The 14,815-nt window shown below is 42.5% G+C and overlaps 1 protein-coding gene across 1 annotated transcript in view; it reads left to right on the top strand.

The window, feature by feature from the left end:
* The window catches only part of TMUB1 (transmembrane and ubiquitin like domain containing 1), a 37,087-nt gene extending 28,490 nt beyond the window's left edge, over positions 1–8,597 (top strand). The window contains exon 3 of the mRNA XM_063452948.1: positions 7,472–8,597. Within this exon, the coding sequence (XP_063309018.1) occupies positions 7,472–7,814 (343 nt within the window). The 3' untranslated portion in view covers positions 7,815–8,597. The remainder of the gene's footprint in view (positions 1–7,471) is intronic.
* The last annotated feature ends 6,218 nt before the right edge of the window (positions 8,598–14,815 follow it).

Below are 14,815 nucleotides of genomic sequence, written 5' to 3'. Positions count from 1 at the left end.
CAGAAGTTCTATCGCAAATTGGGATAGCTCAGGCCACAGGTCAAGCCTGCACACCCAGTAGTCAAGGGGTTCATCACTCCTCAGAGTGTCGATATCTGCAGTTAAGGCGAGGTAGTCTGCTACCTGTCGGTCGAGTCGTTCTCTGAGGGTGGATCCCGAAGGGCTGTGGCGATGCGTAGGACTTAAAAAGCTCCGCATGTCCTCCATCAACAACACGTCTTTAACCCCTTAAGGACACACAACATGTGTGACATGTCATGATTCCCTTTTATTCAAGAAGTTTGGTCCTTAAGGGGTTAAAGCGTCCTGTCCTTGCCGGCGTGGTCGTGGGAGGAGGAGGATGTCTTTCACCTCTTCCCCTGTTAGATTCACGTTGTGCTGTGACATCACCCTTATACACTGTGTAAAGCATACTTTTTAATTTATTTTGCAAATGCTGTATCCTTTCCGACTTGTTGTAACATTTCCACCACTTTCTGCTTATACTGGGGGTCTAGTAGCGTGGACACCCAGTACAGGTCGTTCTCCTTCAGCCTTTTTATACGAGGGTCCCTCAACAGGCACGACAGCATGAAAGACCCCATTTGCACAAGGTTGGATGCCGAGCTACTCATTTCCCGTTCCTCCTCCTCAGTGATCTCAATGAAGGTATGTTCTTCCCCCCAGCCACGTACAACACCACGGGTACCAGATAGGTGACAACGAGCACCCTGGGATGCCTGTTGTGGTTGGTCCTCCTCCTCCTCCTCAAAGCCACATTCCTCCTCTGACTCCTCTTCCTCACAATCCTCTTCCAGCGTTGCCGCAGGTCCAGCAAGCGATGCTGATAAGGCTGTTTCTGGTGGTGATGGTGACCACAACTCTTCCTCTTCACGCTCATCTACGGCCTGATCCAGCACTCTTCGCAGGGCACGCTCCAGGAAGAAAACAAATGGTATGATGTCGCTGATGGTGCCTTCGGTGCGACTGACTAGGTTTGTCACCTCCTCAAAAGGACGCATGAGCCTACAGGCATTGCGCATGAGCGTCCAGTAACGTGGCAAAAAAAAATCCCAGCTCCCCAGAGGCTGTCCTAGCACCCCAGTCATACAAATATTCATTAATGGCTTTTTCTTGTTGGAGCAGGCGGTCGAACATTAGGAGTGTTGAATTCCAACGTGTCGGGCTGTCGCAAATCAAGCGCCTCACTGGCATGTTGTTTCACCGCTGGATATCTGCAAAGTGCGCCATGGCCGTGTAGGAACGTCTGAAATGGCCACACACCTTCCTGGCCTGCTTCAGGACGTCCTGTAAGCCTGTGTACTTATGCACAAAGCGTTGTACGATCAGATTACACACATGTGCCATGCACGGCACATGTGTCAACTTGCCCAACTTCAATGCCGCCAACAAATTTGTTCCGTTGTCACAAACCACTTTGCCGATATCCAGTTGCTGCGGAGTCAGACACTTTTCCACCTGTGCGTTCATGGCGGACAGGAGTGCTTGTCCGGTGTGACTCTCTGCTTTCAAGCAAGTCAAACCCAAGACGGCGTGACACTGCCGTATTCGGGATGTGGAATAGTACCTGGGGAGCTGGGGGGGTGCCGTTGATGTGGATCAAGACGCAGCAGCAGAAGAGGACTCAGCTGAGGAGGTTATGGAAGAGGATGGAGTAGGCAGAGTAGAGGAGGTGGCAGCAGGCCTGCCTGCAAGTCGTGGCGGTGTCACCAATTCCTCTGCAGAGCCACGCATTCCATGCTTGGCAGCCGTCAGCAGGTTTACCCAATGCGCAGTGTAGGTGATATACCTGCTCTGACCATGCTTTGCAGACCAGGTATCAGTGGTCAGATGGACCCTTGCCCCAACACTGTGTGCCAGACATGCCATTACTTCCTTTTGCACAATCGAGTACAGGTTGGGGATTGCCTTTTGTGCAAAGAAATTTCGTCCGGGTACCTTCCACTGCGGTATCCCAATAGCCACAAATTTTATGAACGCCTCAGACTCCACCAGCTTGTATGGTAGAAGCTGGCGGGCTAATAGTTCAGACAAGCCAGCTGTCAGACGCTGGGCAAGGGGGTGACTTTCTGACATTGGCTTCTTACGCTCAAACATGTCCTTGACAGACACCTGACTGTGGGAAGATGAGCGGGAACTGCTCAAGGCGAGAGTCGGAGTGGCAGATGGTTGAGAGGGGGAAAGGAGGACAGCAGTGGTTGACGTGGCTGAAGATGCTGGACCAGGAGGAGGATGGCGGCTTTGAGTTTGTGTGCTGCTTGTTCTCATGTGTTGATCCCATAGGCCTTTGTGATGTGCGATCATGTGCCTACGCAAAGCAGTTGTACCTAGGTGGGTGTTGGACTTCCCATGACTCAGTTTCTTTTGGCACAGGTTGCAAATGGCATCGCTGTTGTCAGAGGCAGACACACAAATGTTGACGACCTCCCCTTGCTTCCAACAGAGGTCTCCCCATCTGAACTTTCACCCTGTTCTTCTTCTTGCCGAGCGGGCACCCACGTGACATCCATGGACGCATCGTCATCATCAACCGCTTCCCTTGTATCTGACAACTCGGCAAAGGAAGCAGCAGCGGGTCAACATCATCAGCATCACACCGTACGTCCATGTGTGTAATGCTGCCTGCCTGAGACATATCCCTGTTATCTACATCCTCTGGCAATAATGGTTGCGCATCACTCATTTCTTCAAACGGATGTGTGAATAACTCCTCTGACATACCAAGTGAAGCGGCTGTGGTGCTAGTGTTGGTGGTGGCGGCATGCGGGTGAGTGGTATCTTGAGAGGTGCCCGAAGCTAAGCTGGAGGAGGATGGTGCGTCAAGGTTCCGAGCGGAAGCTGTAGAAGATTGGGTGTCCTGTGTTAGCCAGTCAACTATGTCCTCAGAACTTTTCAAGTTCAGGGTACGTGGCCTCTGAAAACTGGGCATTATTCTAGGGCAAAAGGGAATCACAGCACCACGACCACGATGGCCCCTGCGGGGTGACCTGCCTCTGTCTGTCATTTTTTTTGGATTAGTGGTACTATGCGTGCAAGCTACTGTGACACCAGATATGAGTGGCGATGTGCACTGGCAGAGGTTGGCAGAGTACACGCTGTTGGCCTGACACACCCGCTTGAAGACAAGTAACTGCTATTCAATCTATAACAGTGAAAAAAGTTTTTTGTTTTTAAATGGACGCTATTGTGACACCAGATATGGGTGGCAATGTGCACTGGCAGAGGTTGGCAGAGTACACGCTGTTGGCCTGACACACAGACGCTTGCAGACAACTAACTGCTATTCAATCTATAACAGTGAAAAAAGTTTTTTGTTTTTAAATGCATGCTATTGTGACACCAGATATGAGTGGCACTGTGCACACTGGCAGAGTACACGCTGTTGGCCTGACACACAGACGCTTGCAGACAACTAACTGCTAATTAATCTATTACAGTGAAAACATTTTTTTTGTTTTTAAATGCATGCTATTGTGACACCAGATATGAGTGGCACTGTGCACACTGGCAGAGTACACGCTGTTGGCCTGACACACAGACGCTTGCAGACAACTAACTGCTAATTAATCTATTACAGTGAAAACATTTTTTTTGTTTTTAAATGCAAGCTTAAGCTATTGTGACACCAGATATGAGTGGTGGCACTGGGCAAGTGGGCACAGTATCCACTGTGAGCCTAACACAGAAGCTGGCAGACAACTAACTGCTAGTTAATCTATTACAGTGAAAAACATTTTTTTTTTGTTTTTAAATGCAAGCTTAAGCTATTGTGACACCAGATATGAGTGGTGGCACTGGGCAAGTGGGCACAGTATCCACTGTGAGCCTGACATAGAAGCTGGCAGGCAGGCAACTGCAATTACATTTCACAGAAAAAAAAAGCAGACTGATGTTCTAGCCCTAAAAAGGGCTTTTTGGGGTGCTGTCCTTACAGCAGAGATCAGATGAGTCCTTCAGGACTGTAGTGGACACTGAATACCCTAGCCTAGCTATCAATTTCCCTATCAAATGAGCAGCAGCTACACTTTCCCTCCTCTCTAAGAATGCAACTTCAGAATGAATCTAAAATGGATGCTGTACAGGAGGTGGGAGGGTCTGGAAGGGAGGGTCTGCTGCTAATTTGCTGGAATGTGTCTGCTGACCGTAAGGCACAGAGTCAAAGTTTACTCAATGATGACGAATAGGGTGCGGATCGAACCGCGCATGTGTTCGCCCCGCCGTGGCGAACACGCTATGTTCGCCGGGAACTATTCGCCGGCGAACAGTTCGGTACATCACTAGCGTGGGATAGGCATGAGGCTATCCTAACTATAAGATAAGGCCAGGGACTAATGAAAGTATTTCGAAAATTGGGCGGACTAGATGGGCCGAATGGTTCTTATCTGCCGTCACATTCCATGTTTCTAGGTCTTTTTAGGTCTAATAAAACTTCTAACTAAATCATTGCTAATATTTTTAGCATCTCCAATAATATTAGTACGATCACTATCCGTCTTTAACAATACCAAAATTTGAAAATGTGTTTGATATGTGTGACATGTCATGATTCCATTTTATTCCAGAAGTTTGGTCCTTAAGAGGTTAAATATGCTGTTAAAATCTTAAACTATGAGGGGGCAGAGCTAGCTTTCGACCCGAGCAGTTGCAGGGACTCTGTCTGTGCAGCACCTAATAGCTTGGTATCGGGCATTCTAAGGGGCACTCCCAATGCTAGCAGAGCTTGGTGGCGAGACCACCAAAATGTAAGAAGTACAGAAACAGGTCAGCGACTTTACATCTGCCAACACTACTCTAACCCATCAGCTGGCAGCCCTGTTAGATAAAAGGAGATGGTAGCATCTGAAGATCAAGTGATTGTCGGATGGCGTTACAGCGACAGATCTACCGCATTTCCTCCACAGTCTGTTTATGGCTCTACTGCCCTCAAAACAAGCGAGAGGTATGTTTCGCCTTCTTAAGCTTTAGCCCACCAAGGCTTAGGCCACAAGCGACCTCCTGGTCAAGTTCCAAAACGGGCAACACAAACCTGCCTTCCTTATCGCTACTAGAGGGAAAACCCTGTACCCATTAGAAGGAATAAAACTTATGTTCTTCTCAAACCGCTCCCGCACGACCTTAATAAGTCTCTCCAAGCCCTAATGTCCACTCTCTCTTGACATGGTGTGAAGTATCGATGGGGTATACCTTGCTCCCTTCTCATCCAATACCACAATGAAAAGCATAGGGTGTCTGACGCATCAGAGAAGAACGCTGTATTGACTGGTCTAGGCTAAGGCCTCACCGGTCCACCTACTGCCACCAACACAGCTGATGAATGCTGTATAAAACCAAAGAACAACCATAGTCGGAAATGTCACCCTTGTTTCACCTTACATGCTGTTTTCTATGCGCATTTGTGCCTATTTGGATGTTCATTGTGCTGATTATCTCATGTCTGATTGTGGTATAAATAAAGAATTATACCTTTTTGATTAAAACTCTTGTTTGTGCTAATTATATTATTATTTGTATTTTTATATTCTAAAATTTGATCCCTTCTAAAAGTGTCAACTTCCTGTAACTGTTTGTTCAGAACGACTGGGTCATAATTTTTCTCTAAAAATTGATCTTGTAAAATTTTTTACGTCTATTAAATTCATGCAGATCACTACAATTTCTTAAAATACGTACAAATTGACCCGTGAGAATGTTTCTCAACCAAGGTCCATAGTGACAGCTAGTAAAACTGTTAATATTGCCCTTTTTTAAAAAAGTCTTTGTTTTGATCCTACAGTCTTCTACATATATTTCCAAATAAAAAAAAATGGACCTTAGTCTTATTACATTCGCGAGTAAGGACAATATGTCTTTGATTGTTATTTAACAAGGATAAAAATCTGTTGAGCGAAACCTTATCACCCTTCCAAATAAAAAATATAAGATGGATGTATTTGTGATAGTGGAACATATTCCCACTCCCTGAGACAAAAGCTTCCTCCCAAGTTAGAAATGATGTCCTGGTTTAATTTGTTTAGAGATCTCTTGACAAGGAGAGACTCACTTTGCATCGGAGGAGAACTAAAAATAATAAATATTCCACTTTAGCAAGATTGACCCTAGGCATCACAACACCGTCTGGCTCCTATCTTCTGCTGAGGGCAACATAGCGTGAGAGAATAGAGCTAGCATGTGGTCATGGGGACATTTTTGCACTTTGATACATTGTTTCTGGAAGTTTGAATCCCAGGCATCTTTTCAAAAAGTTTGTGGTTTGGTTTTGTTGAATTTTAAAAATTTGCTCTGCACAAATTGGACAAATTGTTGTGTTAACCCCTTAAGGACCAAACTTCTGGAATAAAAGGGAATCATGACGTGTCAGACATGGCATGTGTCCTTAAGGGGTTAAAGTAAAGTTTTAGTGTGAAGTTTATATTTGTAACACTCAGTGTGTGAATATTATTTTAAAGATACGAAAAAATGGTTTCAATTTATTAATTTTTTTTTATCTGACCAAAAATGTTTAGTTTTTTTTTAAATGGTCGATTAATTGATTATAAAAATAATTGTTAATTACAGCCCGAGAGGTTCTAGGTTTCCGTTTTTTGTTTTAAAGCTTTAAGAAGGCTTTACATTCTAATGCTGAGTGATCGTGAGTTTGCCAGTCATACATAGTATTACCTCGGACTATTTCTGGTGATACGATTGGCATCTCGTTATCTTGATTTGCCCATTAGATCTGGACTACTTTGACATCATGATTTCACTGTACTCATGTGTAATTGTAGAATTAATGTTTTGTTATTGAGTCGTTCTGTCTCGACTAATTGCTAAGCACAGATAATACATTTCACTTTATGTTTCCTTTGGTCCAGCATTCACTTTTGCCTTTCTGTCACCAATTGTATCGTTCTCTGCTGCTTCATTTCCTTCTTGTTCGTTCATTGTTTGTTGCCTTGATTCTCTGATCTTCTCATCTTCTGCTTCCATTGTTCTCTCTTTGCTGTAGCCATAATTTATCTATCTGTTAATTAATTCTGTTTTCTGCTGCATTTTTCCTCTCATCGTCTTGTTATATTCTTTTATTCTCTGCTGTATCGCTCATCTTATTGCTCATTCATTCTTTACGGTGTCCCTTTTGCTCACTGTCCTGTCTTACTATTTCATTTTCTGTTACCATCTGCTCAGCCTTCTGTCTAATTATTCATTTATTTTCTGCTGTGTCCCTGTTTCTCATCATATTGTCTATACGTTCTCTGCTACTTCTCTTCCTTTGTCACTCTCTGCTGTGCCCCTACTTCTCATCTTATCATTCATTTAATCTTTATCTTTCATCCTCCTGTCTCATTGATTCCTTCTCTGTTCTGTCCTTTCCTCTCATTCGCTTACTTTATCATTTCTGCTGCACCGTTTCTTCTCAACCTTCCGTCGTATTGTTCCACCAATGTCTGCTGTGTCCTTTCTACTTACTGCTTGTTTGCCTATTTTTCTGCAGAATACATTTTCCAGGCCAGGAGACCCAGGTACGCCTCATATACCAGGGACAACTTCTTCGTGATGACTCTCAGACAGTGTCTGCACTACAGCTAAGAGATGGATGTGTGCTTCATTGTCACATTTCCCAGCATGCTGCAGGTCAGGGCCCTGGAGGGCCAGAGCTAGCCCAGGTACCTCTGAACATTGGCAGTATGCTGGTACCTCTTTTGGGCCTGATCGTGATCATCCTTTGGTATTGCCAGATTCAGTACCCATATGCATTTTCTGCCACCGCCTCGGCATGCTTAGGAGGGGTCACCCTGCTCATTGGTGTAATGGCCTTCTCTTCCTATCGCAGATAATCTCCCAAATCTGGGTTGGAAGATTTCATGTTTTGCACTTGATCTTAGTGTGTGTAGCGCAGGACATCTGAGAGAATATTTCTCAGGAAGAACCCTATGTTGGCGTGTCAGAACAGGCATACTCTCCTCAAAGGACTGTGAATAAAATATATAAAATGCACATGTTTAATGTTTTCCATTTATAATTGCACCATGTGTTTAGGCCCATCTTATTAGTCACGACTTGATGGGAGAGGACATTGAGGATGACGAGAACCAGACGTAGCCCCAGAATACTGATTGAGGTTGAAAGACCTCGTGCTCTGCTCTCTTAACATGAAAGAGACGTTTAACCTCATTTATTTTTAGGGTTTGAGATTCACCTTACCATATGTTCTAATATCCTCAGATTAACCACTGCATGTGTTTCTACAGTATAGAGTGAGTCAAACCCCACTGCTCTCAGCCAGCTCCATATTACAAATTCACTTCACTTGGCTTAGGATTTATGCCGGAGCTGTGATATACGGCGTAATCTGAGCACCGTCAACATACCTGCTCTCATTTCTACAAAATCCTCATTTAGCCAGGAAACAATATTTAATGTATAAAATGTCCATAAGCCTCTCTGACCATTTTTATTTCACAATCATTGTGACACCCACGATATGTAACAAAAGTGCCATTCCTGCTTCTTTGTTAATCTTACACATACCCTTTGTGAAAAACCATTATAATCTCTCAAACTTTGTATCCATTCAATATTTGTGTTCAGAAGAAATGAAAAATTAAACCTGTGTGAACTCGTGTTGTTTTAATGTACTAGATATCTATGAAGAGCATTCTGTTAATGAAATTGCAGTTTTGTCAAGCACATCCCATGTTTCAGATAAATATTCTGTAAGATGTCGTGAAATCACAAAGCAGTTGGTAGTAAAAGTACCATGAGGGAAAACACGTGCCCGCTGTAATATGGGACTAAAGTGCCCGCCTGGCAAAGCAGCAGTGCCTATAGTTGCTGATATTAGCATTTATATCGTGCCAACGTTGTACAATTATCCACTAGGGATATATATTGCAGGTCCTGCACAGTGTCCAATATCCAAGGAATGGTGGGATGGAAGACAAAACGAATGACATGTCTGACTCCTGTGTGTAGTTAATCCTACAATAGGTGTTTAGAGGAACTAAGAGGACAGGAGGGCTGTCATCCAAGACAATAGTAGACTTTCCTGAAGTGGTGGGCTATAAGTGACTTGTTCAATGACTGGGGAAGTCTGCAGGACGAGATGGGGAATGCCATTGTGCAGTTCTTGAGAAATCCTGTAGTTAGAAATGAGCAAAGTGAGAATGAACCAAAGACCAGATGAGGTCATTAGCGCAAGTGAAGGGAACGGGAAGAGGAAATTAAATGGGTGGAATTGCAATGGTTCGCACCTTGACATCTGTACTTTGAATCAGATCCTAAATGGTACAGGAAGCCAATGCAAGGATTATAATTGATCACAGGATATATAAAGATATATTAAAGAATCATTTATGTGTTTATTGTCTGCATCTTGTTACATTGCACAACCATTCATTCGTTAACGTCGCCCTGGTTGAATAGGTTCTCTACTCGTTACTTGTGAAAGGGGGTAAAAGACTGGATAAGATGAGAGAGAATCGGATCAGTGGATGAAATAATAGAACAGGGGCAAAAGAATTCAATGTGTGTGAAGGAACAGATTTGATATCATTGATGTGATACTTGTGTAAGGGTGATTCTCACCAATCTTATACAGTTTGTGACATAGCACTAATATTACTGTTACAGCGCTGTAGGTGACTTTTTCTGTGTTGAACGTTTTAGTGCGATTTTGTTTGGCTACTTTTATCTACATAAATTCAGCGAGTTACAGCATTGATAACAACTGTCTGTATTAAATCTGCATTTTAAAATTCTTGTGAAAATAATGTTTTAGAGCCAAGACAAAAAAGAGAGAGGGTAGGAGGATGTAATATACCTTATGGATATATATTAGTGGAAATGAACGTACCTATATCTGTTCTGTATGTTAGTAGTTAAAACTTCACTTTTACTAAATACAGGATAAAAAATCACAGCTAATCATGGACCATACAGCGCTACCAACAAATAGACAAACAGAAAATAATAAACAAATAACTATTAGGGAATGTCTACTAAATGGTGGCAACATGGTAGTAGAATTGGCACCTAAAAATGTATGTGGTAGACAGCCTAATGAAAAAACAAACACATGGCTGTAACTTACTCTATTAGCAAGATGTTACTGGCATAGTATAAAAGGATATTGTTGCCAATATGTTGTGCAATTATGTATCCAAAAAAAAACCAACGTTATTCATATCGAATGACTCTAGTAGACAGGGGAGAGTAAATGGCTCCCGATAACTATGACCCCAATGTGCCTTCGAGGACACCCCTTAATACTAAAAACCCTCCTTACAGTATTCCTCCCACCAATGATATACTATAGAGTATCGCTGTGTTGGTTTAAAAATAATATCCGGAAGTATTACTTTACTGAGAGGGTAGTGGATGCATGGAATAGCCTTCCAGTTGAAGTGGTAGAGGTTAACACAGTAAAGGAATTTAAGCATGCATGGGATAGGCATAAGGCTATCCTAACTATAAGATAAGGCCAGAGACTAATGAAAGTATTTAGAAAATTGGGCAAACTAGATGGGCAAACCATTCGTTTCCTTTACTCTTCATTCATACAAACTCCAGAATGGGAACTCCTTACCACGGTTATCTGTATACACAGTTTCCATTCGTATACTTAATTGCACGAACAGCGGTTTCAACATAACCCCAATACTGACCTCTACAGGTCAGCCTTTATATTACAGCATAATTTGGGATTACTGGCATATTTCAAGTATCTGTGCCAGGCATGAGGTACGATTGGTGGAGACTCTTGTAGTATGACTCTTAAAGTCAATTTATTTGCAGATTCATCAGTTGTGTTCTACTTCATTTTTGCATTGCATTGATCATTGCATTTTTTATTTATTACTAGCTGTCTGCAGGTTATTATAGATACAGTTATGGCTTATAATATACCTATTTTGTTATTATTATTGACCATGTACTGAGACATAAAAATACAATAATTTTAGCCGACGGGCTACTTTATATTATGTTATTTCTCTATAAATTGTCACCTATGGGTAATCCATGTTGCCATCAGGCTCATTCCCTAGACACACCAGAGATATATGTGGGAATCTTTCATCAATCACATAGCTACTCGTAGCGCTCGGTTCCATACAGTATACCTATGCATTGCAATTAAAGTCCATTATTTACATAAACGGACTCCACTACCAATCACTCACAGTCACACCTTCTGAGGGCGGCTATTCATGCCTGAACGGGGGCCTAAGCTATTATAGTATCCCCAAATAGGAGGATGAATTTGCAACATACAAGTAACTATTTGACAGAGCGCTTTGCTCTAATACATGTATGTTAGATATATTATGATAAGGATGGTATGTCTATATTCTTTACTTCAAACATTGTTTTATCTGTTCAGGTTACAGGTAGTATTGAAGCCTACACAGCTTAATCAATTCATAGACCATACTCAGACAGGTATGTACACCTGCTCATGTTGGTATATATATATATATATATATATATATATATATATATATATCTCGTTCCCCCAGGTTTAGATATTAACCCCTTAAGGACACATGACATGTGTGACATGTCATGATTCCCTTTTATTCCAGAAGTTTGGTCCTTAAGGGGTTAAAGGGACACTATAGTCACCTGAACAACTTTAGCTTAATGAAGCAGTTTTGGTGTATAGACCATGCCCCTGCAGCCTCACTGCTCAATCCTCTGCCATTTAGGAGTTAAATCCCTTTGTTTATGAACCCTAGTCACACCTCCCTGCATGTGACTTGCACAGCCTTCCATAAACACTTCCTGTAAAGAGAGCCCTATTTAGGCTTTCTTTATTGCAAATTCTGTTTAATGAAGATTTTCTTATCCCGGGCTATGTTAATAGCTTGCTAGACCCTGCAAGAGCCTCCTGTATGTGATTAAAGTTCAATTTAGAGATTGAGATACAATTATTTAAGGTAAATTACATCTGTTTGAAAGTGAAACCAGTTTTTTTTTGCATGCAGGCTCTGTCAATCATAGCCAGGGGAGGTGTGGCTAGGGCTGCATAAAGAGAAACAAAGTGATTTAACTCCTAAATGACAGGGAATTGAGCTGTGAAATTGCAGGGGAATGATCTATACACTAAAACTGCTTTATTTAGCTTTAGGTGACTATAGTGTTCCTTTAATGTACTGGCAATTAGGGACTCTTGAGTCCAATAGGTATTTCCCTTTTCCTCGGCTTCTACGCCTTCTGTTAGTGGTCCCGCGAGGCCAACACCCCGCCTCACACTCGGAGGTATACACCATCGGGCCACTTGTCAGCTAGCCGCCTTGCATGGTATCATAGAGAGGGCCTCACCTGTTACTCCCTTTCCTATTTTCTGCTTACAGTCACCGAGAAGCCGACACGCTGCCACTACATTCGGTGGCCACAAATATCCCCTTGCGCCAACGCATAGTTAGAGCCTCTCAAGCCACTTGGCAACAAGTAGGGCCTCACCAGTCACTAGCACCAAGAATAATTGTTTTGCCACACAGCTTTAGCTAGAAAGACAGTAAAAGACCCCTGTTCTGCCAATAATAATGGCAATCTTCATGTTATCTAGTATGTCTCAAGAAGGTGGCGAGGACTTCTCTCTACCTAGCACTGCGGCTATATCGGGCACACATCACGTAGAGGTGATGTTTCTAGTCCTACATCGATCAGATCCTGGATGATCACACGCATTAATACCGAGCTAAGGAGGCAACAAATTCCCTGCCCAGCTACAGCAAGGAACTTTTTAAACTGCTCCGTAAATCAACAGATAACATAGAGGCTGTGGGGATATTTATGGGATAATAATAGTAAACAGTTAAGAATTGCCCACTCTTTCAATTCTCAGATCCCAAAGATCGTTATCGTGTAAGTGAAATGTATTCCATATAAATAAAATCACAATTTGTTATAAAAATAGATACAATTTATTGTGACAATTTAAATAATAATAAGTAACATGCGTGACAATAATCAATGAATATTTAGTATAACATGGTATGCAATACAATATGGTAATGTAAAAACATCTTCCAGTGGCTAAGACAAGATTTATGACTGCTTCACAGAGAACGAAAGTGAAAGTTTACACACACAGAAAAGCTTTCGTGCAGCGTAAGGTCATAAAACTTTAGCTAACAGTTAAAATAAACCTTTCAATGCGGACTAGACCTCCTAAGTAATTAAGACCTATTCTTATGTGATTTTAAATAAAATAACAATTAAACCAGTTCATTAGTCACTTCCTGGAACCATCCAATAAGAATAATCTACTATGTTCTATAAGCAGAATCTTAACTTGCCTAAACAGATATTTTATCTTATTTTAGAGCAAATCAATACACCTGGATAAATATCACGATATGCTAACATGTGATATGTCACATAAATACATAATTATTCATTTCTATCTGCAGAATAGAAAGTTTAATAATATATTTCTTTAGTAACTAAGATTTCTAAATATCGAAATGTAATCGTGATTTATCCAGTCATATATCATGCTATTAGAAAATTTTAATTAATTTAGCTTAATTAAATGAAACCAGTATATTTACCAGTTAAATAGATTTTCTCATCAGATATTCTCAGGTAGCTAAGTGTCAAGGAATGTTTCATGGGTCTCTTTCTCTGCATTTCTTTCTTAGCCTGCTTCCAACTCTTTGCCCCCGACTGCTCACTCTCTTGCTTCCTTGCTTTGCTTTCTCTGCATACCTCCTCTTCCCTGTGTCTTAACTGTTAAAGGGAAATTCACTAGGTGATAGACCAATGGAAACACTGGAGGTGTTACTCCCCTCTCCAGCACCAGTCACAGCTATAGCACCTTTCGACTCACCAGCTCACGCCGTCCCAGACTCTATCAGGAAATAAATCTTAGACGGGAAGGACGTGTGTCTGGTGTCTCTGCTCATAGCTTCCTAGGACATACTGGAGAACAAGGCATACACTTACGGGGACATATCAGTGGTGCTTAAGACAAGAGATCCCAGGCTTAATAAAAAACTTTCAATTCCCCAGTTTGTGATAGCTTTCGGGATATACCGTGACGTCAGCTGCACGGTGTATCCCCACAGAAGAGAGGAGTTAGACCTCTACCTTCACAAGGTGGTGGATCTAGGCATCAAGTACGGGGGCTCTTCTTTCTACGACTATCATAAGTCACTATCAGTGAAGGCGGCGACCCATCTGAAACAATTCAACGTTAGAATTAACTGGTGTCAGATGGATACAGAACTATTCTGTTGCCACTTCGCTGGTCTCAGGCCCCCGTCTTGTGCCATATGTAATTCCACATCCCACATGGCGGACTTATGTCCCTCTGAAGCAGATCCCACCACCTCCACTGCCACCCCTCATCCCACTTTCACCCCTCACAACAAACCAGCGGGTGGTCTACGTGACAAGCTGGGTAGGCCCATCTCCTTTTTAGGCAAGGCGCAGGTGTGCAATAATTTCAACGCAGGCTCCTGCAGTTTCAGCGCCTGTAGATTATTGCACATCTGCTCCATTTGCTTCAGGGCACATACCAAGACCATGTGTCCGGCCAGGTTGTCCCCTATCAAATGACTAACCGACATTAATGTCGACAACCTGTTTTTTTTACCTAGTCACACCCTAGCAAGCACTTGGTGGAATATCTGACCACGGGGTTCACACAGGGGTTTCTCACGGGTATAGTAGCCATCCCCTCAGGTACACTAGAATGTCCTAATCTCCTGTCAGCATGTCTAGACCCAGTCTCCACAGACACTCTCCTTTCCTCTGAAATTACCAACGGTTTCATGATCGGGCCTTTCACCTCCTCACCTTTTTCCTCTGGCGCACTAACCCAATCGGT

Source organism: Pelobates fuscus, chromosome 4 (genome assembly GCF_036172605.1).
Source record: "Pelobates fuscus isolate aPelFus1 chromosome 4, aPelFus1.pri, whole genome shotgun sequence".
Lineage (NCBI taxonomy): Eukaryota > Metazoa > Chordata > Amphibia > Anura > Pelobatidae > Pelobates > Pelobates fuscus.
This window is presented reverse-complemented; position numbering and strand designations above follow the sequence as displayed.